Source organism: Lampetra fluviatilis, unplaced genomic scaffold, assembly GCF_964198595.1.
Source record: "Lampetra fluviatilis unplaced genomic scaffold, kcLamFluv1.1 SCAFFOLD_203, whole genome shotgun sequence".
NCBI classification, from domain to species: Eukaryota; Metazoa; Chordata; class Hyperoartia; order Petromyzontiformes; family Petromyzontidae; genus Lampetra; species Lampetra fluviatilis.
In genome coordinates this window covers 30,964-57,500 of record NW_027620655.1, presented here as the reverse complement: position 1 = coordinate 57,500, position 26,537 = coordinate 30,964, and the positions used below count along the sequence as shown (strand labels likewise).

General features: G+C 53.0%; 1 protein-coding gene across 1 annotated transcript; it reads right to left on the bottom strand.

Moving 5' to 3' along the window:
• Window positions 1-3,686: 3,686 nt before the first annotated feature.
• Window positions 3,687-10,735, bottom strand: LOC144954203 (tyrosine-protein kinase SRK3-like). Its single transcript, XM_078884757.1, has 3 exons — window positions 10,537-10,735; window positions 8,315-8,471; window positions 3,687-3,883 (listed from the first exon to the last, which is right to left on the bottom strand). Exons 1-3 carry the CDS (start codon window positions 10,690-10,692, stop codon window positions 3,687-3,689), a joined length of 510 nt encoding a protein of 169 aa, XP_078740883.1. The 5' UTR covers window positions 10,693-10,735.
• Window positions 10,736-26,537: the final 15,802 nt, after the last annotated feature.

Below are 26,537 nucleotides of genomic sequence, written 5' to 3'. Positions count from 1 at the left end.
ATAGTGTAGTGTATAGTGTAGTGTATAGTGAAGTGTATAGTGTAGTGTGTAGTGTAGTGTATAGTGTAGTGTGTAGTGAAGTGTATAGTGTAGTGTGTAGTGTAGTGTATAGTGTAGTGTATAGTGTAGTGTGTAGTGTAGTGTATAGTGTAGTGTATAGTGTAGTGTATAGTGTAGTGTATAGTGTAGTGTGTAGTGAAGTGTGTAGTGTAGTGTGTAGTGAAGTGTATAGTGTAGTGTATAGTGTAGTGTATAGTGTAGTGTGTAGTGTAGTGTATAGTGAAGTGTATAGTGTAGTGTATAGTGTAGTGTGTAGTGTAGTGTATAGTGAAGTGTATAGTGTAGTGTATAGTGTAGTGTATAGTGTAGTGTGTAGTGAAGTGTGTAGTGTAGTGTGTAGTGTAGTGTATAGTGTAGTGTATAGTGTAGTGTATAGTGTAGTGTATAGTGTAGTGTGTAGTGTAGTGTGTAGTGTAGTGTATAGTGAAGTGTATAGTGTAGTGTGTAGTGTAGTGTGTAGTGTAGTGTATAGTGTAGTGTATAGTGTAGTGTGTAGTGAAGTGTATAGTGTAGTGTATAGTGTAGTGTATAGTGTAGTGTGTAGTGTAGTGTGTAGTGTAGTGTGTAGTGTAGTGTGTAGTGTAGTGTATAGTGTAGTGTGTAGTGAAGTGTATAGTGTAGTGTATAGTGTAGTGTATAGTGTAGTGTGTAGTGAAGTGTATAGTGTAGTGTATAGTGTAGTGTATAGTGTAGTGTATAGTGTAGTGTATAGTGTAGTGTGTAGTGTAGTGTATAGTGTAGTGTGTAGTGTAGTGTATAGTGTAGTGTGTAGTGTAGTGTATAGTGTAGTGTGTAGTGTAGTGTATAGTGTAGTGTGTAGTGAAGTGTATAGTGTAGTGTATAGTGTAGTGTATAGTGTAGTGTGTAGTGTAGTGTGTAGTGTAGTGTATAGTGAAGTGTATAGTGTAGTGTGTAGTGTAGTGTATAGTGTAGTGTATAGTGTAGTGTGTAGTGTAGTGTGTAGTGTAGTGTGTAGTGTAGTGTATAGTGAAGTGTATAGTGTAGTGTATAGTGTAGTGTAGTGTGTAGTGTGTAGTGTAGTGTATAGTGTAGTGTATAGTGTAGTGTATAGTGAAGTGTATAGTGTAGTGTATAGTGTAGTGTATAGTGTAGTGTATAGTGTAGTGTGTAGTGTAGTGTATAGTGAAGTGTATAGTAGTGTAGTGTATAGTGTAGTGTATAGTGAAGTGTATAGTGTAGTGTATAGTGTAGTGTAGTGTATAGTGTAGTGTGTAGTGTAGTGTATAGTGAAGTGTATAGTGTAGTGTATAGTGTAGTGTAGTGTATAGTGTAGTGTATAGTGTAGTGTAGTGTATAGTGTAGTGTGTAGTGTATAGTGTAGTGTATAGTGTAGTGTATAGTGAAGTGTATAGTGTAGTGTATAGTGTAGTGTGTAGTGTAGTGTGTAGTGTAGTGTGTAGTGTAGTGTATAGTGTAGTGTAGTGTGTAGTGTAGTGTGTAGTGTAGTGTGTAGTGTAGTGTATAGTGTAGTGTAGTGTGTAGTGTAGTGTGTAGTGTAGTGTATAGTGAAGTGTGTAGTGTAGTGTGTAGTGTAGTGTGTAGTGTAGTGTATAGTGTAGTGTAGTGTGTAGTGTAGTGTGTAGTGTAGTGTATAGTGTAGTGTAGTGTATAGTGTAGTGTGTAGTGTATAGTGTAGTGTATAGTGTAGTGTATAGTGTAGTGTGTAGTGTAGTGTGTAGTGTAGTGTATAGTGTATAGTGTAGTGTATAGTGTAGTGTAGTGTGTAGTGTAGTGTGTAGTGTAGTGTGTAGTGTAGTGTTTAGTAGTGTATAGTGTAGTGTGTAGTGTAGTGTGTAGTGTAGTGTGTAGTGTAGTGTATAGTGTAGTGTAGTGTATAGTGTAGTAGTGTATAGTGTAGTATATAGTAGTGTATAGTGTAGTGTATAGTGTAGTGTATAGTGTCGTGTGTAGTGTATAGTGTAGTGTATAGTGTAGTGTATGTGTAGTGTGTAGTGTAGTGTACAGTGTGGTGTATAGTGTAGTGTGTAGTGTATAGTGTATAGTGTAGTGTATAGTGTAGTGTGTAGTGTATAGTGTAGTGTATAGTGTAGTGTATAGTGTAGTGTGTAGTGTATAGTGTAGTGTATAGTGTAGTGTATAGTGTAGTGTGTAGAGGTATCTAAATTGATATGTATAAAGCTCCCCCTGGTAGCCTCTAACAGGCTGTAGGGGCAAGTGCTGTCACACAGACAAAGTTCCCCCAGGTAGCCTCTAGCAGGGCCGTAGGGGCAAGTGCTGTCACACAGACAAAGCTCCTCCAGGTAGCCTCTAGCAGGCTGTAGGGGCAAGTGCTGTCACACAGACAAAGCTCCCCCAGGTAGCCTCTAGCAGGCTGTAGGGGCAAGTGCTGTCACACAGACAAAGCTCCTCCAGGTAGCCTCTAGCAGGGCTGTAGGGGCAAGTGCTGTCACAGAGACAAAGCTCCCCCAGGTAGCCTCTAGCAGGGCCGTAGGGGCAAGTGCTGTCACACAGACAAAGCTCCACCAGGTAGCCTCTACAAGGGCTGTAGGGGCAAGTGCTGTTAGCAGCAGCACCTATGAAGGCTACCGGCGCTGTGGCTACACACACAGAGTGAGTGGGTGGCCAGCACCACCACGCCCGGCCGCCTTTGTCTCTCCCACTCACTCACACATGATGGTGATGGTGGTGATGGTGGTGATGGTGGTGGTGATGATGATGATGGTGATGATGGTGGTGGTGATGATGGTGGTGGTGATGATGGTGATGGTGGTGATGATGGTGATGATGATGATGATAATGACAGTGATCATGATGATGTTGATGATAGTGATGATAATGAAGCTAATGATGGTGATGATGGTGATGATGATGGTGGTGATGATGGTGATGATGGTGATGATGATGGTGGTGATGATGGTGATGATGATGATTGTGATGATGATAATGATGTTGATGATGATGATGATGGTGGTAATGATAATGATGATGATGGTGATGATGATGATAATGATGTTGATGATAATGATGATGATGGTGACGATGATGATGGTGATGATGGTGATGATGATGGTGATGATTGTGATGATGATGATGGTGGTGATGGTGGTGATGATAGTGATGATGATGGTGATGATGGTGGTGGTGATGATGGTGATGGTGGTAATGATGGTGGTGATGGTGGTGGTGGTGATGATGGTGATGGTGGTAATGATGGTGGTGATGGTGGTGGTGGGGGTGGTGATGATGGTGGTGATGGTGGTGGTGGTAATGATAATGATATTGATGATGTGATGATAATGATCGTGTTGACGATGATGACGACGATAATCTCAGTCGAACTCGTCGGCCCAGTCGTCGATGAGGATGTACAGGAGTTCCTGCAGCTGCTCAAAGTCGGGCCGGTCCGCTGGGTGATGATGGTGATGGTGGTGATGGTGGTGATGATGATGATGATAGTGATGGTGGTGATGATGTTGATGATGATGGTAATGATGATGGTGGTGATGATGTTGATGATGATGATGACGATGATGATGTTGATAGGGTTGATAATGGTAGAGATGATGATAATAATGGTGATGATAGTGATGATAATGTTGATGACGATGATGACGATGATGATGATTACAATGATAACGATAATCTCAGTCGAACTCGTCGGCCCAGTCGTCGATGAGGATGTAGAGGAGCTCCTGCAGCTGCTCAAAGTCGGGCCGGTCCGCTGGGTCCGTGGCCCAGCAGGCGGCCGCCACCGCCCAGAGCCCCGGGTGCTCCGGCTGGTGCGGGCACGGGATGCGGTAGCCACGAGACAAGGCCGCACGGACTTCATTGTTACTCATGCCTGGTGAGGGGGGGGGGGGGTGAGGGGGGGTGAGGGGGGTGAGGGGGTGGGTGAGTGGGTGAGTGAGTGGGTGGGTGGGTGAGTGAGTGAGTGGGTAAGTGAGTGGGTGAGTGGGTGGGTGGGTGAGTGGGTGAGTGGGTGAGTGAGTGGGTGGGTGGGTGAGTGAGTGAGTGAGTGAGTGGTGAGTGAGTGGGTGGGTGGGTGGGTGAGTGAGTGGGTGGGTGGGTGGGTGAGTGAGTGAGTGGGTGAGTGAGTGAGTGGTGAGTGAGTGGGTGGGTGAGTGGGTGAGTGAGTGGGTGAGTGAGTGAGTGGGTGGGTGAGTGAGTGGGTAAGTGAGTGGGTGAGTGGGTGGGGTGAGTGGTGGTGGGGGGGAGGGGGGGTGAGTTGGTGAGTAGGTGGTGAGGGGGGGGGGGGTGAGGAGGGGGGTGGGTGCTCCGGGTGGTGCGGGCAGGGGATGCGGTAGCCACGAGACAAGGCCGCACGGACTTCATTGTTACTCATGCCTGGTGAGGGAGGGGGGGGGGGGTGGTGAGGAGGGGGTGAGGGGGGTGAGTGAGTGGGTGGGTGGGTGGGTGAGTGGGTGGGTGGGTGGGTGGGTGAGTGAGTGAGTGAGTGAGTGAGTGGGTGGGTGAGTGGGTGAGTGAGTGGGTGGGTGGGTGAGTGAGTGAGTGAGTAGGTGAGTGGGTGAGTGGGTGAATGGGTGAGTAAGTGGGTGGGTGAGTGAGTGGTTGAGTGAGTGGGTGAGTTAGTGGGTGAGTGAGTGGGTGGGTGGGTGAGTGAGTGAGTGAGTGAGTAGGTGAGTGGGTGAGTGGGTGAGTGGGTGGGTGGGTGGGTGAGTGAGTGGGTGGGTGGGTGAGTGAGTGAGTGAGTGAGTGGGTGAGTGAGTGGGTGAGTGAGTGGGTGGGTGGGTGAGTGAGTGAGTGAGTAGGTGAGTGGGTGAGTGGGTGAATGGGTGAGTAAGTGGGTGGGTGAGTGAGTGGTTGAGTGAGTGGGTGAGTTAGTGGGTGAGTGAGTGGGTGGGTGGGTGAGTGAGTGAGTGAGTAGGTGAGTGGGTGAGTGGGTGAGTGGGTGGGTGAGTGGGTGGGGTGAGTGGTGGTGGGGGGGAGGGGGGGTGAGTGAGTGGGTGGGTGGGTGAGTGGGTGGGTGAGTGGGTGAGTGAGTGGGTGAGTGGGTGGGTGAGTGGGTGGGTGACTGAGTGAGTGACTGAGTGACTGAGTGAGTGAGTGACTGACTGAGTGAGTGAGTGGCTGAGTGACTAAGTGAGTGAGTGACTGAGTGAGTGACTGAGTGAGTGAGTGAGTGGCTGACTGACTGAGTGAGTGAGTGGCTGACTGACTGAGTGAGTGACTGAGTGAGTGACTGAGTGAGTGAGTGGCTGACTGACTGAGTGAGTGACTAACTCACTGACTGAGTGAGTGACTGACTGACTCACTGAGTGACTGAGTGACTGAGTGAGTGGGTGACTGACTGACTGAGTGACTGACTGAGTGACTAACTCACTGACTGAGTGAGTGACTGACTGACTCACTGAGTGACTGAGTGACTGAGTGACTGACTGAGTGAGTGACTGAGTGACTGACTGAGTGACTGAGTGACTGAGTAACTGACTGACTGACTGAGTGACTAACTAACTGAGTGAGTGACTGAGTGACTGAGTGAGTGAGTAGTTACCAGGGTAGGGGTCTTCACCACCACTCATCACCTCCACCATGAGTATCCCGAAGCTCCAGGCTGAGTGACTGAGTGACTGACTGAGTGAGTGACTGACTGAGTGAGTGACTGACTGACTCACTGAGTGACTGAGTGACTGAGTGAGTGGGTGACTGACTGACTGAGTGACTGACTGAGTGACTAACTCACTGACTGAGTGAGTGACTGACTGACTCACTGAGTGACTGAGTGACTGAGTGAGTGGGTGACTGACTGACTGAGTGACTGACTGAGTGACTAACTCACTGACTGAGTGAGTGACTGACTGACTCACTGAGTGACTGAGTGACTGAGTGACTGACTAAGTGAGTGAGTGACTAGTTACCAGGGTAGGGGTCTTCAAAACCACTCATCACCTCCACCATGAGTATCCCGAAGCTCCAGGCTGAGTGACTGAGTGAGTGACTGAGTGAGTGACCAAGTGACTGAGTGGCTGAGTGACTGACTGACTGAGTGACTGAGTAAGTGAGTGACTGAGTGACTGAGTGAGTGAGTGACTGAGTGGCTGACTGAGTGAGTGAGTGACTGACTGAGTGACTGAGTGACTGAGTGACTGAGTGAGTGACTGAGTGACTGAGTGAGTGACTGAGTGAGTGACTGAGTGAGTGACTGAGTGACTCACTGACTGACTCACTGACTGAGTGACTGACTGAGTGACTGAGTGAGTGACTGAGTGGCTGACTGAGTGAGTGAGTGACTGACTGAGTGACTGAGTGGCTGACTGAGTGAGTGAGTGACTGACTGAGTGACTGAGTGACTGACTGAGTGACTGAGTGAGTGACTGAGTGAGTGACTGAGTGACTGACTGACTCACTGACTGACTCACTGAGTGAGTGACTGAGTGGCTGACTGAGTGGCTGACTGAGTGACTGACTGAGTGACTGACTGACTGGGTGACTGACTGAGTGACTGACTGAGTGAGTGACTGAGTGAGTGACTGACTGAGTGACTAGTTACCAGGGTAGGGGTCTTCACCACCACTCATCACCTCCACCATGAGTATCCCGAAGCTCCAGGCTGAGTGACTGAGTGACTGACTGAGTGAGTGACTGACTGAGTGAGTGACTGACTGACTCACTGAGTGACTGAGTGACTGAGTGAGTGGGTGACTGACTGACTGAGTGACTGACTGAGTGACTAACTCACTGACTGAGTGACTGACTGACTCACTGAGTGACTGAGTGACTGAGTGAGTGGGTGACTGACTGACTGAGTGACTGACTGAGTGACTAACTCACTGACTGAGTGAGTGACTGACTGACTCACTGAGTGACTGAGTGACTGAGTGACTGACTAAGTGAGTGAGTGACTAGTTACCAGGGTAGGGGTCTTCAAAACCACTCATCACCTCCACCATGAGTATCCCGAAGCTCCAGGCTGAGTGACTGAGTGAGTGACTGAGTGAGTGACCAAGTGACTGAGTGGCTGAGTGACTGACTGACTGACTGAGTGACTGAGTAAGTGAGTGACTGAGTGACTGAGTGAGTGAGTGACTGAGTGGCTGACTGAGTGAGTGAGTGACTGACTGAGTGACTGAGTGACTGAGTGACTGACTGAGTGACTGAGTGACTGAGTGAGTGACTGAGTGAGTGACTGAGTGAGTGACTGAGTGACTCACTGACTGACTCACTGACTGAGTGACTGACTGAGTGACTGAGTGAGTGACTGAGTGGCTGACTGAGTGAGTGAGTGACTGACTGAGTGACTGAGTGACTGAGTGAGTGAGTGACTGACTGACTGAGTGACTGAGTGACTGACTGAGTGACTGAGTGAGTGACTGAGTGAGTGACTGAGTGACTGACTGACTCACTGACTGACTCACTGAGTGAGTGACTGAGTGGCTGACTGAGTGGCTGACTGAGTGACTGACTGAGTGACTGACTGACTGGGTGACTGACTGAGTGACTGAGTGAGTGACTGAGTGAGTGACTGACTGAGTGACTAGTTACCAGGGTAGGGGTCTTCACCACCACTCATCACCTCCACCATGAGTATCCCGTAGCTCCAGGCTGAGTGACTGAGTGAGTGACTGAGTGAGTGACCAAGTGACTGAGTGGCTGAGTGGCTGACTGAGTGAGTGACTGACTGAGTGACTGAGTGAGTGACTGAGTGACTGAGTGAGTGACTGAGTGAGTGACTGAGTGACTCACTGACTGACTCACTGACTGAGTGACTGAGTGAGTGACTGAGTGGCTGACTAAGTGAGTGAGTGACTGACTGACTGAGTGACTGAGTGACTGAGTGACTGAGTGAGTGAGTGACTGACTGAGTGACTGAGTGACTGACTGAGTGACTGAGTGAGTGACTGAGTGAGTGACTGAGTGACTGACTGACTCAATGACTGACTCACTGAGTGGCTGACTGAGTGGCTGACTGAGTGACTGACTGAGTGACTGACTGACTGGGTGACTGACTGAGTGACTGAGTGAGTGACTGAGTGAGTGACTGACTGACTGAGTGACTAAGTGAGTGACTAGTTACCAGGGTAGGGGTCTTCACCACCACTCATCACCTCCACCATGAGTATCCCGAAGCTCCAGGCTGAGTGACTGAGTGACTGACTGAGTGAGTGACTGACTGAGTGAGTGACTAATTGACTGACTGAGTGACTGAGTGAGTGACTGACTGACTCACTGAGTGAGTGAGTGACTGGCTGAGTGACTGAGTGAGTGACTGACTGACTCACTGAGTGAGTGAGTGACTGACTGAGTGACTAGTTACCAGGGTAGGGGTCTTCACCACCACTCATCACCTCCACCATGAGTATCCCGAAGCTCCAGGCGTCCGAGGCGGATGAGAAGATGCAGCGTTCTAGAGCCTCAGGGGCCGTCCACTTGATGGGCACCACGACGCCCGGACGGGCCACGTACAGGTCGTCCTGAATCACCATCATCATCATCAACACCATCAACATCAACATCATCAACATTATCATCATCACCATCATCATCAACATTAACACCATCATCAACATCAGTAACATCAGCATCATCACCACCATCATCAACACCATCACCATCACCACCATCAGCAGTGTCAGTAGTAGTATCATCATCAGTAGTAGTAGGCCTACCCCTCATCCTGCGGCCTACCCTCATCCTGCCCCTCATCCTGCGGCCTAGGCCTCATCCTGCGGCCTGCCCCTCATCCTGCGGCCTAGGCCTCATCCTGCGGCCTACCCTCATCCTGCCCCTCATCCTGCGGCCTAGGCCTCATCCTGCGGCCTGCCCCTCATCCTGCGGCCTACCCCTCATCCTGCGGCCTACCCTCATCCTGCCCCTCATCCTGCGGCCTAGGCCTCATCCTGCGGCCTGCCCCTCATCCTGCGGCCTAGGCCTCATCCTGCGGCCTGCCCCTCATCCTGCGGCCTAGGCCTCATCCTGCGGCCTACCCCTCATCCGGCGGCCTAGGCCTCATCCTGCGGCCTAGGCCTCATCCTGCGGCCTAGGCCTCATCCTGCGGCCTAGGCCTCATCCTGCGGCCTAGGCCTCATCCTGCCCCTCATCCTGCGGCCTACCCCTCATCCGGCGGCCTAGGCCTCATCCTGCGGCCTAGGCCTCATCCTGCGGCCTAGGCCTCATCCTGCGGCCTAGGCCTCATCCTGCGGCCTAGGCCTCATCCTGCCCCTCATCCTGCGGCCTACTTCTCATCCTGCGACCTAGGCCTCATCCTGCGGCCTAGGCCTCATCCTGCCCCTCATCCTGCGGCCTAGGCCTGATCCTGCAGCCTAGGCCTCATCCTTCGGCCTAGGCCTCATCCTGCGGCCTACCCATCATCCTGCGGCCTAGGCCTCATCCTGCGGCCTACCCCTCATCCTGCGGCCTAGGCCTCATCCTGTGGCCTAGGTCTCATCCTGCAGCCTACCCCTCCTCCTGCGGCCTAGGCCTCATCCCTAGGCCTCATCCTGCGGCCTAGGGCTCATCCTGCGGCCTAGGCCTCATCCTGCGGCCTACCCCTCATCCTGCGGCCTACCCCTCATCCTGCAGCCTAGGCCTCATCCTACCCCTCATCCTGCGGCCTAGGCCTAATCCTGCGGCCTACGCCTCACCGCTAGGCCTCATCCTGCGGCCTAGGCCTCACCCCTACCCCTCATTCTGCGGCCTACCCCTCATCCTGCGGCCTAGGCCTGATCCTGCGGCCTAGGCCTAATCCTGCGGCCTACGTCTCACCCCTAGGCCTCATCCTGCGGCCTAGGCCTCATCCTGCGGCCTAGGCCTCATCCTGCGGCCTAGGCCTCATCCTGCCCCTCATCCTGCGGCCTAGGCCTGATCCTGCAGCCTAGGCCTCATCCTTCGGCCTAGGCCTCATCCTGCGGCCTACCCATCATCCTGCGGCCTAGGCCTCATCCTGCGGCCTAACCCTCTTCCTGCGGCCTAGGCCTCATCCTGTGGCCTAGGTCTCATCCTGCAGCCTACCCCTCCTCCTGCGGCCTAGGCCTCATCCCTAGGCCTCATCCTGCGGCCTAGGGCTCATCCTGCGGCCTAGGCCTCATCCTGCGGCCTACCCCTCATCCTGCGGCCTACCCCTCATCCTGCAGCCTAGGCCTCATCCTACCCCTCATCCTGCGGCCTAGGCCTAATCCTGCGGCCTACGCCTCACCGCTAGGCCTCATCCTGCGGCCTAGGCCTCACCCCTACCCCTCATTCTGCGGCCTACCCCTCATCCTGCGGCCTAGGCCTGATCCTGCGGCCTAGGCCTAATCCTGCGGCCTACGTCTCACCCCTAGGCCTCATCCTGCGGCCTAGGCCTCACCCCTACCCCTCATTCTGCGGCCTACCCCTCATCCTGCGGCCTAGGCCTCATCCTGCGGCCTAGGCCTAATCCTGCGGCCTACGTCTCACCCCTAGGCCTCATCCTGCGGCCTAGGCCTCACCCCTACCCCTCATTCTGCGGCCTACCCCTCATCCTGCGGCCTAGGCCTCACCCCGCGGCCTCATTCTCACCGCCACGACCCTGGCGATGCCGAGGTCGGCCACCTTCCAGACTCCGCTGTCGCCGGTGGCGACGAGCACGTTGCGAGCGGCCACGTCGCGGTGCACGACGCCCTGCGACGCCAGGAAGCCCAGGCCAGCAGCCACCTGGCGGCAGCCCAGCACCATGTCGGCCAGGGAGAGCTCACTCACTGTGAGAGGGGAGGGTGGAGAGTGGTGAGTGAGTGAGTGTAGTGGTGAGTGTGGTGAGAGTGGTGAGTGTGGTGGTGGTGACGCCAGGAAGCCCAGGCCAGCAGCCACCTGGCGGCAGCCCAGCACCATGTCGGCCAGGGAGAGCTCACTCACTGTGAAAGGTGGGGAGGGTAGAGAGTGGTGAGTGTGGTGAGTGTGGTGGTGAGTGAGTGAGTGACTGACTGACTGAGTGACTGACTGAGTGACTGAGTGAGTGGGGTAGTGAGTGTGGTGGTGAGTGTGGTGAGTGTACTAGTGGTGAGTGTGGTGAGTGGTGAGTGTACTAGTGGTGAGTGTGGTGGTGAGTGTAGTGGTGAGGGTGGTGAGAGTGGTGAGTGTGGTGAGTGTGGTGGTGAGTGTGGTGAGTGTAGTAGTGGTGAGTGTGGTGGTGAGTGTAGTGGTGAGTGTGGTGGTGAGTGTGGTGGTGAGTGTAGTGGTGAGTGTGGTGGTGAGTGTAGTGGTGAGTGTGGTGGTGAGTGTGGTGGTGAGTGTAGTGGTGAGTGTGGTGGTGAGTGTGGTGAGTGTGTAGCTGAGTGGGTGAGTGAGTGAGTGGGTGTGTAGGTGAGTGGGTGAGTGAGTAGCTGAGTGAGTGAATGGGTGAGTGTGGAGTGAGTGAGTGAGTGAGTGAGTAGGTGAGTGAGTAGGTGAGTGGGTGAGTGTGTAGTGAGTGAGTGGGTGAGTAGCTGAGTGAGTGAGTGACTGAGTGAGTGACTGAGTGAGTGACTGACTGAGTGAGTGACTGAGTGACTGACTGACTGAGTGACTGAGTGACTGACTGAGTGAGTGAGTGGTGAGTGTACTAGTAGTGAGTGTACTCCTCACCCTTGAGATGCTGCTTCAGGTTACTCGCCATGAGTTCGGTGACGATGAGTGGGGGTCCCCCCGTGGTGAGTGTGGTGGTGAGTGTGGTGGTGAGTGTGGTGGTGAGTGTGGTGGTGAGTGTGGTGGTGAGTGTAGTGGTGAGTGTAGTGGTGAGTGAGTGGTGAGTGTGGTGGTGAGTGTGGTGGTGAGTGAGTGGTGAGTGTGGTGGTGAGTGTGGTGGTGAGTGTGGTGGTGAGTGTGGTGGTGAGTGTGGTGAGTGAGTGTAGTGGTGAGTGTGGTGGTGAGTGAGTGGTGAGTGTGGTGGTGAGTGTGGTGGTGAGTGTGGTGGTGAGTGTGGTGGTGAGTGTGGTGGTGAGTGTAGTGGTGAGTGTGGTGGTGAGTGTGGTGGTGAGTGTGGTGGTGAGTGTGGTGGTGAGTGTAGTGGTGAGTGTGGTGGTGAGTGTAGTGGTGAGTGTGGTGGTGAGTGTGGTGGTGAGTGTGGTGGTGAGTGTAGTGGTGAGTGTGGTGGTGAGTGTGGTGGTGAGTGTGGTGGTGAGTGTGGTGAGTGAGTGTAGTGGTGAGTGGTGAGTGTGGTGGTGAGTGTGGTGGTGAGTGTGGTGGTGAGTGTGGTGGTGAGTGTGGTGGTGAGTGTGGTGGTGAGTGTAGTGGTGAGTGTGGTGGTGAGTGTGGTGGTGAGTGTATTGGTGAGTGTGGTGGTGAGTGTAGTGGTGAGTGTGGTGGTGAGTGTGGTGGTGAGTGTGGTGGTGAGTGTGGTGGTGAGTGTGGTGGTGAGTGTGGTGGTGAGTGTAGTGGTGAGTGTGGTGGTGAGTGTGGTGGTGAGTGTAGTGGTGAGTGTGGTGGTGAGTGTGGTGGTGAGTGTGGTGGTGAGTGTGGTGGTGAGTGTGGTGGTGAGTGTAGTGGTGAGTGTAGTGGTGAGTGAGTGGTGAGTGTGGTGGTGAGTGTGGTGGTGAGTGAGTGGTGAGTGTGGTGGTGAGTGTGGTGGCGAGTGTGGTGAGTGAGTGTAGTGGTGAGTGTGGTGGTGAGTGTGGTGGTGAGTGTGGTGGTGAGTGTGGTGGTGAGTGTGGTGGTGAGTGTGGTGGTGAGTGTAGTGGTGAGTGTGGTGGTGAGTGTGGTGGTGAGTGTGGTGGTGAGTGTGGTGGTGAGTGTAGTGGTGAGTGAGTGGTGAGTGTGGTGGTGAGTGTGGTGGTGAGTGAGTGGTGAGTGTGGTGGTGAGTGTGGTGGTGAGTGTGGTGAGTGAGTGTGGTGGTGAGTGTGGTGGTGAGTGTGGTGGTGAGTGTGGTGGTGAGTGTGGTGGTGAGTGTGGTGGTGAGTGTGGTGGTGAGTGAGTGGTGAGTGTGGTGGTGAGTGTGGTGGTGAGTGTGGTGAGTGAGTGTAGTGGTGAGTGTGGTGGTGAGTGAGTGGTGAGTGTGGTGGTGAGTGTAGTGGTGAGTGTGGTGGTGAGTGTGGTGGTGAGTGAGTGGTGAGTGTGGTGGTGAGTGTGGTGGTGAGTGTGGTGGTGAGTGAGTGGTGAGTGTGTGGTGAGTGTGGTGGTGAGTGTGGTGGTGAGTGTGGTGAGTGAGTGTAGTGGTGAGTGTGGTGGTGAGTGAGTGGTGAGTGTGGTGGTGAGTGTGGTGGTGAGTGTGGTGAGTGAGTGTAGTGGTGAGTGTGGTGGTGAGTGAGTGGTGAGTGTGGTGGTGAGTGTGGTGGTGAGTGAGTGGTGAGTGTGGTGGTGAGTGTAGTGGCGAGTGTGGTGGTGAGTGTGGTGGTGAGTGTGGTGGTGAGTGAGTGGTGAGTGTGGTGGTGAGTGTAGTGGTGAGTGTAGTGGTGAGTGAGTGGTGAGTGTGGTGGTGAGTGTGGTGGTGAGTGTGGTGGTGAGTGTGGTGAGTGTGGTGGTGAGTGTGGTGGTGAGTGAGTGGTGAGTGTGGTGGTGAGTGTGGTGAGTGTGGTGGTGAGTGTAGTGGTGAGTGTGGTGGTGAGTGTAGTGGTGAGTGTGGTGGTGAGTGAGTGGTGAGTGTGGTGGTGAGTGTGGTGGTGAGTGAGTGGTGAGTGTGGTGGTGAGTGTGGTGAGTGTGGTGGTGAGTGTGGTGGTGAGTGTAGTGGTGAGTGTAGTGGTGAGTGAGTGGTGAGTGTGGTGGTGAGTGTGGTGGTGAGTGAGTGGTGAGTGTGGTGGTGAGTGAGTGGTGAGTGTGGTGGTGAGTGTAGTGGTGAGTGTAGTGGTGAGTGAGTGGTGAGTGTGGTGGTGAGTGTGGTGGTGAGTGTGGTGGTGAGTGTGGTGGTGAGTGTGGTGGTGAGTGAGTGGTGAGTGTGGTGGTGAGTGTGGTGAGTGTGGTGGTGAGTGAGTGGTGAGTGTGGTGGTGAGTGTGGTGAGTGTGGTGGTGAGTGTAGTGGTGAGTGTGGTGGTGAGTGTAGTGGTGAGTGTGGTGGTGAGTGAGTGGTGAGTGTGGTGGTGAGTGTGGTGGTGAGTGAGTGGTGAGTGTGGTGGTGAGTGTGGTGAGTGTGGTGGTGAGTGTGGTGGTGAGTGTAGTGGTGAGTGTAGTGGTGAGTGAGTGGTGAGTGTGGTGGTGAGTGTGGTGGTGAGTGTAGTGGTGAGTGTGGTGGTGAGTGAGTGGTGAGTGTGGTGGTGAGTGTGGTGGTGAGTGAGTGGTGAGTGTGGTGGTGAGTGAGTGGTGAGTGTGGTGGTGAGTGTGGTGGTGAGTGAGTGGTGAGTGTGGTGGTGAGTGTGGTGGTGAGTGAGTGGTGAGTGTAGTGGTGAGTGAGTGGTGAGTGTGGTGGTGAGTGTGGTGGTGAGTGAGTGGTGAGTGTGGTGGTGAGTGAGTGGTGAGTGTGGTGGTGAGTGTAGTGGTGAGTGTAGTGGTGAGTGTGGTGGTGAGTGTGGTGGTGAGTGTGTGGTGAGTGTAGTGGTAAGTGTGGTGGTGAGTGTACTAGTGGTGAGTGTGTAGCTGAGTGGGTGAGTGAGTGAGTGGGTGAGTAGCTGAGTGAGTGAATGGGTGAGTAGCTGAGTGAGTGAATGGGTGAGTGTGGAGTGAGTGAGTGAGTAGGTGAGTGAGTAGGTGAGTGGGTGAGTGTGTAGTGAGTGAGTGGGTGAGTAGCTGAGTGAGTGACTGACTGAGTGACTGAGTGAGTGACTGACTGACTGAGTGACTGAGTGAGTGACTGAGTGAGTGACTGAGTGAGTGAGTGACTGAGTGAGTGAGTGAGTGGTGAGTGTACTCACCCTTGAGATGCTGCTTCAGGTTGCTCGCCATGAGTTCGGTGATGATGAGTGGGGGTCCCCCCGTGGTGCAGACGCCGTAGAGACGCACCACGTTGTCGTGCACCAGACGTTTCAGGAGACCCGCCTCGCGCAGGAACTCGTCCAAATTCAACTCTGGGGGCGCGGGGATGATACACACACAGTACATACAGTACACACAGTACACACAGTACACACACAGTACACACACACAGTACACACACACACAGTACACACACACAGTACACACACACACAGTACACACACACGGTACATACAGTACACACAGTACACACAGTACACACACAGTACACACACAGTACACACAGTACACACACACAGTACACACACAGTACACACAGTACACACACACAGTACACACAGTACACACACACAGTACACACACAGTACACACACAGTACACACACACACAGTACACACAGTACACACACACAGTACACACACACAGTACACACACACACACAGTACACACACACAGTACACACACACAGTACACACACACACAGTACACACACACAGTACACACACACAGTACACACACACAGTACACACACACAGTACACACACACAGTACACACACACAGTACACACACACACAGTACACACACACAGTACACACACACAGTACACACACACACACAGTACACACACAGTACACACACACAGTACACACACACACACAGTACACACACACACAGTACACACACACACAGTACACACACACAGTACACACACACACACAGTACACACACACACAGTACACACACACACAGTACACACACAGTACACACACACACAGTACACACAGTACACACACACACAGTACACACACACAGTACACACACACAGTACACACACAGTACACACACAGTACACACACAGTACACACACACACACAGTACACACACAGTACACACACAGTACACACACACAGTACACACACAGTACACACACAGTACACACACAGTACACACACACACAGTACACACACACAGTACACACACACAGTACACACACAGTACACACACAGTACACACACACACAGTACACACACACACAGTACACACACACAGTACACACACACAGTACACACACAGTACACACACAGTACACACACACATACAGTACACACACAGTACACACACACATACAGTACACACACAGTACACACACAGTACACACACACACAGTACACACAGTACACACACACACACAGTACACACACACAGTACACACACACACACAGTACACACACAGTACACACACACAGTACACACACACACAGTACACACAGTACACACACACACAGTACACACACACAGTACATGCAGTACACACACACACAGTACACACACACAGTACACACACTGTACACACACACACAGTACACACACACAGTACACACACACACAGTACACACACACACAGTACACACACACACAGTACACACACACACAGTACACACACACAGTACACACACACACAGTACACACACACACAGTACACACACACACAGTACACACACACAGTACACACAGTACACACACACAGTACACACACAGTACACACACACAGTACACACACACAGTACACACACAGTACACACACACAGTACACACACACATACAGTACACACACAGTACACACACACAGTACACACACAGTACACACACACACAGTACACACACACAGTACACACACAGTACACACAGTACACACAGTACACACACACAGTACACACACAGTACACACACACAGTACACACACAGTACACACACAGTACACACACACAGTACACACACAGTACACACACACACAGTACACACACACACACAGTACACACACAGTACACACACACAGTACACACACAGTACACACACAGTACACACACACCACACAGTACTGTGTGGTGTGTGTGTACTGTGTGTGTACTGTGTGTGTACTGTATGCACAGTACGCACTGTATGCACAGTATGTGTACTGTATGCACAGTATGTACAGTGTGTGTACAGTGTGTGTACTGTCTCACCAGTGGGGTGGAGCTGCTTGACCGCGATGGGAGTCCTCCCGTGGAGTCGACCCTCGTGGACGACTCCGAACTCGCCCCTCCCGATCTCGCGCACCAGCGACACGGACTGGCGGCTCAACTCGGTCGCCTCCAGCGACTCGTAGGGCACCAGCTGGGACAGCGCAGACGGTGCCGTGGGACACGGGGAGGGCTGGCGGGGTAACGGAAGGGTAACGGAGGGGTAACGGGGCAACGTGGAGAGGTAACGGAGGTTAACTTGGGACACGGACTGACTCCGGCACCTCTAGACACTCGTAGGGCACCAGCTGGGACAGCGCAGACGGTGCCGTGGGACACGGGGAGGGCTGGCGGGGTAACGGAGGGGGGTAACGGAGGGGTAACGGGGTAACGTGGAGAGGTAACGGAGGTTAACTTGGGACACGGACTGACTCCGGCACCTCTAGACACTCGTAGGGCACCAGCTGGGACAGCGCAGACGGTGCCGTGGGACACGGGGAGGGCTGGCGGGGTAACGGAGGGGGGTAACGGAGGGGTAACGGGGTAACGTGGAGAGGTAACGGAGGTTAACTTGGGACACGGACTGACTCCGGCACCTCTAGACACTCGTAGGGCACCAGCTGTGAGAGAGGAGATGGTGCCTCACCACACGGGGAGGGCTGGAGGGGTAACGGAGGGGTAACGTGGAGGGTAACGGGGTGAGGGGAGGGGTAACAGGGGGGGTAACGTGGGGTTAACATGGGGGACACGGACTGGCAAGTCAAACTCAGTCGCCTCCAGCGACTCGTAGGGCACCAGCTGGGACAGAGGAGATGGTGCCGTGGGACTGGAGGGCTGGAGGGTAACGGAGGGGTAACGTGGAGGGTAACGGGGTGAGGGGAGGGGTAACAGGGAGGGTAACGGGGTGAGGGGAGGGGTAACAGGAGGGGTAACGTGGAGGGTAACGGGGTGAGGGGAGGGGTAACAGGAGGGGTAACGTGGAGGGTAACGGGGTGAGGGGAGGGGTAACAGGAGGGGTAACGTGGAGGGTAACGGGGTGAGGGGAGGGGTAACAGGAGGGGTAACGTGGAGGGTAACGGGGTGAGGGGAGGGGTAACAGGAGGGGTAACGTGGAGGGTAACGGGGTGAGGGGAGGGGTAACAGGAGGGGTAACGTGGAGGGTAACGGGGTGAGGGGAGGGGTAACAGGAGGGGTAACGTGGAGGGTAACGGGGTGAGGGGAGGGGTAACAGGAGGGGTAACGTGGAGGGTAACGGGGTGAGGGGAGGGGTAACAGGAGGGGTAACGGAGGTTAACGGGGCGACACGGACTGGCGGCTCAACTCGTAGGGCACCAGCTGGGAGAGGGAGGGGGTGGGGGGGGTTAACGAGGGGTAACGTGGAGGGTAACGGGGTGAGGGGAGGGGTAACAGGGAGGGTAACGGGGTGAGGGGAGGGGTAACAGGAGGGGTAACGTGGAGGGTAACGGGGTGAGGGGAGGGGTAACAGGAGGGGTAACGTGGAGGGTAACGGGGTGAGGGGAGGGGTAACAGGAGGGGTAACGTGGAGGGTAACGGGGTGAGGGGAGGGGTAACAGGAGGGGTAACGTGGAGGGTAACGTGGAGGGGGTAACGGAGGTAACCGGCGAGATTGAGGCTTGGTGATGTTAACGGAGGGGGGGGTAACGATGGTAACGATGGTAACTAGGGTGACGGGGGTAACGATGGTAACCAGGGTGACTGGGGCAACGATGGTAACAATGGTAACGAGGGTAACACTGGTAACGATGTTAACGATGTTAACGATGGTAACGAGGGTTACCCGCACCGTGAGGTCGTGGGTTCGATCCCGGACCCTGTGAGATGTTGACTACCTCGCCTGGTCTACAGGAGATGTTGACTACCTCGCCTGGTCTACATGAGGTCGTGGGTTCGATCCTGGACCCTATGAGATGTTGACTACCTCGCCTGGTCTACAGGAGGTTGTGGGTTCAATCCCGGACCCTATGAGATGTTGACTACCTCGCCTGGTCTACATGAGGTCGTGGGTTCGATCCCTGACCCTATGAGATGTTGACTACCTCGCCTGGTCTACAGGAGGTCGTGGGTTCGATCCCGGACCCTGTGAGATGTTGACTACCTCGCCTGGTCTACAGGAGGTCGTGGGTTCAATCCCGGACCCTGTGAGATGTTGACTACCTCGCCTGGACTACAGGAGGTCGTGGGTTCGATCCCAGACCCTGGGAGATGTTGACAACCTCACCTGGTCTACAGGAGGTCGTGGGTTCGATCCCAGACCCTGTGAGATGTTGACTACCTCACCTGGTCTACAGGAGGTCGTGGGTTCAATCCCTGGACCCTGTGAGATGTTGACTACCTCGCCTGGTCTACAGGAGGTCGTGGGTTAAATCCCGGACCCTGTGAGATGTTGACTACCTCACCTGGTCTACAGGAGGTCGTGGGTTCGATCCCAGACCCTGTGAGATGTTGACTACCTCACCTGGTCTACAGGAGGTCGTGGGTTCAATCCCTGGACCCTGTGAGATGTTGACTACCTCGCCTGGTCTACAGGAGTTTGTGGGTTCAATCCCGGACCCTGTGAGATGTTGACTACCTCGCCTGGTCTACAGGAGGTCGTGGGTTCGATCCCAGACCCTGTGAGATGTTGACTACCTCACCTGGTCTACAGGAGGTCGTGGGTTCAATCCCGGACCCTGTGAGATGTTGACTACCTCGCCTGGTCTACAGGAGGTCGTGGGTTCAATCCCGGACCCTGTGAGATGTTGACTACCTCACCTGGTCTACAGGAGTTTGTGGGTTCAATCCCGGACCCTGTGAGATGTTGACTACCTCGCCTGGTCTACAGGAGGTCATGGGTTCGATCCCGGACCCTGTGAGATGTTGACTACCTCGCCTGGTCTACAGGAGGTTGTGGGTTCAATCCTGGACCCTGTGAGATGTTGACTACCTCGCCTGGTCTACAGGAGGTCGTGGGTTCAATCCCGGACCCTGTGAGATGTTGACTACCTCGCCTGGTCTACAGGAGGTTGTGGGTTCAATCCCGGACCCTGTGAGATGTTGACTACCTCGCCTGGTCTACAGGAGGTTGTGGGTTCAATCCCGGACCCTGTGAGATGTTGACTACCTCGCCTGGTCTACAGGAGGTCGTGGGTTCAATCCCGGACCCTGTGAGATGTTGACTACTGCTGTATAGTATACATCTCGATGGGTCTCTGTGTGTCTCTATGGGTCTCGATTGGTCTCTATGGGTCTGTATAGTAGTGTAGTGTATAGTGTAGTGTATAGTGTAGTGTATAGTAGTGTATAGTGTAGTGTATAGTGTAGTGTATAGTGTAGTGTATAGTAGTGTATAGTGTAGTGTGTAGTGTAGTGTATAGTGTAGTGTATAGTAGTGTATAGTGTAGTGTATAGTGTAGTGTAGTGTGTAGTGTAGTGTAGTGTATAGTGTAGTGTATAGTGTAGTGTATAGTAGTGTATAGTGTAGTGTATAGTGTAGTGTATAGTGTAGTGTGTAGTGTGATGTATAGTGTAGTGTGTAGTGTAGTGTATAGTGTAGTGTATAGTGTATAGTGTAGTGTATAGTGTGTAGTGTAGTGTATAGTGTAGTGTATAGTGTAATGTATAGTAGTGTAGTGTATAGTGTAGTGTATAGTGTAGTGTATAGTGTATAGTGTAGTGTGTAGTGTGATGTATAGTGTAGTGTGTAGTGTAGTGTATAGTGTAGTGTATAGTGTAGTGTACAGTAGTGAATAGTAGTGTAGAGTATAGTGTAGTGTATAGTGTAGTGTATAGTGTAGTGTATAGTGTATAGTGTAGTGTGTAGTGTGATGTATAGTGTAGTGTGTAGTGTAGTGTATAGTGTAGTGTATAGTGTAGTAGTGTAGTGTATAGTGTAGTGTAGTAGTGTAGTGTACAGTAGTGTATAGTAGTGTAGAGTATAGTGTAGTGTATAGTGTAGTGTATAGTGTAGTGTATAGTGTATAGTGTAGTATATAGTGTAGTGTATAGTGTATAGTGTAGTGTATAGTGTAGTGTATAGTGTACTTTATAGTGTATAGTGTAGTGTATAGTGTAGTGTATAGTGTAGTGTATAGTGTAGTGTATAGTGTAGTGTATAGTGTATAGTGTAGTGTATAGTGTAGTGTATAGTGTAGTGTATAGTGTAGTGTATAGTGTAGTGTATAGTGTGTAGTGTAGTGTATAGTGTAGTGTATAGTGTAGTGTACAGTGTATAGTAGTGTGTAATGTAGTGTATAGTGTAGTGTGTAGTGTAGTGTATAGTGTAGTAGTGTATAGTGTAGTGTATAGTGTAGTGTATAGTGTGTAGTGTATAGTGTATAGTGTAGTGTATACTATACACTACACTATACACTGTATAGTGTAGTGTATAGTGTATAGTGTAGTGTAGTGTATAGTGTAGTGTATAGTGTAGTAGTGTATAGTGTAGTGTATAGTGTAGTGTATAGTGTAGTGTATAGTGTGTAGTGTATAGTGTATAGTGTAGTGTATACTATACACTACACTATACACTGTATAGTGTAGTGTATAGTGTATAGTGTAGTGTATAGTGTAGTGTATAGTGTGTAGTGTATAGTGTAGTGTATAGTGTATAGTGTGTAGTGTATAGTGTAGTGTATAGTGTAGTGTATAGTGTATAGTGTGTAGTGTATAGTGTAGTGTGTAGTGTATAGTGTAGTGTATAGTGTAGTGTATAGTGTGGTGTATAGTGTAGTGTAGTAGTGTGTAGTGTATCAGGTACCTCCTTGCAGGGCTGAGTGAGCTTTGCACACAGGCCGTGCCTAGACCGGCAGCAGGCCTCCACCAAGGCCTTCACTCCTGCGAAGTGTTCGTCTGCGCACAGCGAGAAGCGCCCCTTCCCGTCGCGGTTAATCTTGTAGTGAGTGACCTGTTCACCGTGACGCACTGCACCACACAGAGGATAGGTGGGTCAGTGGGTGAGTGGGTGGGTCAGTGGGTGAGTGGGTGGGTCAGTGGGTGAGTGGGTGGGTCAGTGGGTGAGTGGGTGGGTCAGTGGGTGAGTGGGTGGGTCAGTGGGTGAGTGGATGGGTCAGTGGGTGAGTGGGTGGGTCAGTGGGTGAGTGGGTGGGTCGGTCGGTGGGTGAGTGAGTGAGTGGGTGAGTGAGTGGGTGGGTAGGTAAGTGAGTGAGTGGGTGAGAGAGTGGGTCGGTAGGTGAGTGGGTGAGAGAGTGGGTCGGTAGGTGAGTGGGTGAGTAAGTGGGTGGGTGAGTTAGTAGGTGAGTGGGTGGGTGAGCGAGACGCGCCCCTTCGCATCGCGGTGAATCTTGTAGTGAGTGACCTGCTCCCCATGACGCACTGCACCACACAGTGGGTGGGTGAGTGGGTGGGTGGGTGAGTGGGTAGGTAGGTGAGTTAGTAGGTGAGTGGGTGAGTGGGTGGGTAGGTGAGTGAGTGGGTGGGTGGGTAGGTGAGTGAGTGAGTAGGTAGGTGAGTGGGTAGGTGAGTGGGTGAGTGAGTGGGTGGGTGAGTGGGTGGGTGAGTGCGTGAGTGAGTGGGTGGGTGAGTGAGTGAGTGGGTAGGTGGGTGGGTAGGTGAGTTAGTAGGTGAGTAGATGAGTGAGTGAGTGGGTGGGTGGGTAGGTGAGTGAGTAGGTGAGTGTGTAGGTGAGTTAGTAGGTGAGTGGGTGAGTGGGTGGGTAGGTGAGTGAGTGGGTGGGTGGGTAGGTGAGTGAGTGAGTAGGTAGGTGAGTGGGTAGGTGAGTGGGTAGGTGAGTGGGTGAGTGAGTGGGTGGGTGAGTGGGTGGGTGAGTGGGTGAGTGAGTGGGTGGGTGAGTGGGTGAGTGAGTGAGTGAGTGGGTAGGTGAGTGAGTAGGTGAGTGTGTAGGTGAGTTAGTAGGTGAGTGGGTGAGTGGGTGGGTAGGTGAGTGAGTGGGTGGGTGGGTAGGTGAGTGAGTGAGTAGGTAGGTGAGTGGGTAGGTGAGTGGGTAGCTGAGTGGGTGAGTGAGTGGGTGGGTGAGTGGGTGGGTGAGTGGGTGAGTGAGTGGGTGGGTGAGTGGGTGAGTGAGTGAGTGAGTGGGTAGGTGAGTGAGTAGGTGAGTGTGTAGGTGAGTTAGTAGGTGAGTGGGTGAGTGGGTGGGTAGGTGAGTGAGTGGGTGGGTGGGTAGGTGAGTGAGTGAGTAGGTAGGTGAGTGGGTAGGTGAGTGGGTAGCTGAGTGGGTGAGTGAGTGGGTGGGTGAGTGGGTGAGTGAGTGAGTGGGTGGGTGAGTGGGTGAGTGAGTGGGTGGGTGAGTGGGTGAGTGAGTGAGTGGGTGGGTGGGTGAGTGGGTGGGTGAGTGCGTGAGTGAGTGAGTGGGTGGGTGAGTGGGTGAGTGAGTGAGTGAGTGGGTGGGTGAGTGGGTGAGTGAGTGGGTGGGTGAGTGGGTGAGTGAGTGAGTGGGTAGGTGGGTGGCTAGGTGAGTTAGTAGGTGAGTAGATGAGTGAGTGAGTGGGTGGGTGGGTGGGTAGGTGAGTGAGTGGGTGAGTGAGTGAGTGAGTAGGTAGATGAGTGGGTAGGTGAGTGTGTAGCTCAGTGAGTGAGTGTGTGAGTGAGTAGCTGAGTGAGTGAGTGAGTAGCTGAGTGAGTGAGTGTGTGAGTGAGTAGCTGAGTGAGTGTGTGAATGAGTGAGTGAGTAGGTGAGTGAGTGAGTGACTATCTGAGTGAGTAGCTGAGTGGGTGAGTGAGTAGCTGAGTGAGTGAGTAGGTGAGTGAGTGAGTAGCTGAGTGAGTGAGTAGGTGAGTGAGTGAGTGAGTAGCTGAGTGAGTGAGTGGCTGAGTGAGTGAGTGTGTGAATGAGTAGCTGAGTGAGTGGGTGTGTAGGTGAGTGAGTGGGTGAGTGAGTGTGTGAGTGTGTGAGTGACTAGCTGAGTATGTGAGTGAGTAGCTGAGTGAGTGTGTAGCTCAGTGAGTGAGTGTGTGAGTGACTAGCTGAGTGTGTGAGTGAGTAGCTGAGTGAGTGTGTGAGTGAGTGTGTGAGTGAGTGAGTGTGTGAGTGACTAGCTGAGTGTGTGAGTGAGTAGCTGAGTGAGTGTGTAGCTCAGTGAGTGAGTGTGTGATTGACTAGCTGAGTGGGTGAGTGAGTATCTGAGTGAGTGTGTGAGTGAGTGTGTGAGTGAGTGAGTGTGTGAGTGAGTAGTTGAGTGAGTGGGTGTGTAGGTGAGTGAGTGTGTGAGTGAGTGTGTGAGTGAGTGAGTACCTGACAAGGCTAGACATGGTGTATTGTGTGGGTCTGTGAGTCTCTCCCTCACGAGGAAAGACCCCGTGACGTTGTGTGGCAGTGAGTGAGTGTGTGAGTGACTAGCTGAGTGTGTGAGTGAGTGTGTGAGTGAGTGACTACCTGACAAGGCTAGGCTAGGGTTGCTGTGTGGGTCTGTGAGTCTCTCCCTCACGAGGAAAGACCCCGTGACGTTGTCTGTGAGTGTGTAGTGAGTGTGTGAGTGTGTAGTGAGTGTGTGAGTGAGTAGCTGAGTGAGTGAGTGAGTAGGTGAGTGAGTGTGTGAGTGAGTGTGTGAGTGTGTGAGTGAGTGAGTAGGTGAGTGAGTGTGTAGCTCAGTGAGTGAGTGTGTGAGTGAGTGAGTACCTGACAAGGCTAGACATGGTGTATTGTGTGGGTCTGTGAGTCTCTCCCTCACGAGGAAAGACCCCGTGACGTTGTCCGGCAGCAGCAGGAGCCTCTCAGCCTCCTGGCGGCTGATGGCACCGAAATACCACCTAGAGGTCAGAGGTCGTCACAGCTGGTTAGTGGTAGCCCACGATATCCCACGATATCCCACGATATCCCACGATATTTCACGATATCCCACGATATCCCACGATATCCCACGATATCTCACGATATCCCACGATATCCCACGATATCTCACAATATCCCACGATATCCACGATATCCACTCACTGCTGACTCTGCAGGCTGTCTGTGGGCACGAGGCAGCGTGTCGGCACGATATCACCTCCACGATATCCCACGATATCTTCACGATATCCCACGATATCCCACGATATCCACGATATCCACTCACTGGTGACTCTGCAGGCTGTCGCTGGGCACGAGGCAGTGTGTCGGCACGATATCACCTCCACGATATCCCACGATATCTTCACGATATCCCACGATATCCCACGATATCCACGATATCCACTCACTGGTGACTCTGCAGGCTGTCGCTGGGCACGAGGCAGCGTGTCGGCACGATATCACCTCCACGATATCCCACGATATCCCACGATATCTTCACGATATCCCACGATATCTTCACGATATCCCACGATATCCCACGATATCCCACGATATCTTCACGATATCCCACGATATCCCACGATATTCCACGATATCCCACGATATCCACTCACTGGTGACTCTGCAGGCTGTCGCTGGGCACGAGGCAGCGTGTCGGCACGATATCACCTCCACGATATCCCACGATATCTTCACGATATCCCACGATATCCCACGATATCCACGATATCCCACGATATCCACTCACTGCTGACTCTGCAGGCTGTCGCTGGGCACGAGGCAGCGTGTCGGCACGATATCACCTCCACGATATCCCACGATATCTTCACGATATCCCACGATATCCCACGATATCCCACGATATCCACTCACTGCTGACTCTGCAGGCTGTCGCTGGGCACGAGGCAGCGTGTCGGCACGATATCACCTCCACGATATCCCACGATATCCCACGATATCCCACGATATCCCACGATATCCACTCACTGCTGACTCTGCAGGCTGTCGCTGGGCACGAGGCAGCGTGTCGGCACGATATCACCTCCACGATATCCCACGATATCCCACGATATCCCACGATATCCCACGATATCCCACGATATCCCACGATATCCCACGATATCCACGATATCCACTCACTGCTGACTCTGCAGGCTGTCGCTGGGCACGAGGCAGCGTGTCGGCACGATATCACCTCCACGATATCCCACGATATCCCACGATATCCCACGATATCCCACGATATCCCACGATATCCACGATATCCACGATATCCACTCACTGCTGACTCTGCAGGCTGTCGCTGGGCACGAGGCAGCGTGTCGGCACGATATCACCTCCACGATATCCCACGATATCCCACGATATCCCACGATATCCCACGATATCCCACGATATCCACGATATCCACTCACTGGTGACTCTGCAGGCTGTCGCTGGGCACGAGGCAGCGTGTCGGCACGATATCACCTCCACGATATCCCACGATATCTTCACGATATCCCACGATATCCCACGATATCCACGATATCCCACGATATCCACTCACTGGTGACTCTGCAGGCTGTCGCTGGGCACGAGGCAGCGTGTCGGCACGATATCACCTCCACGATATCCCACGATATCTTCACGATATCCCACGATATCCCACGATATCCCACGATATCCACGATATCCCACTCACTGGTGACTCTGCAGGCTGTCGCTGGGCACGAGGCAGCGTGTCGGCACGAAGCCCTCTCGACGGCACGAGGCGGGGAGGGGCAGGCGGAGGAGTCGCACGTACAGGTAGTCACCGTGCTGCTCCAGCACCTGGTGGGGCACAGGGTGGGACACAGGGTGGGGCACAGGGTGGGCACAGGGTGGGTGGGTGGGGCACAGGGTGGGGCACAGGGTGGGTGGGGCAGGGTGGGGCACAGGGTGGGTGGGGCACAGGGTGGGCACAGGGTGGGTGG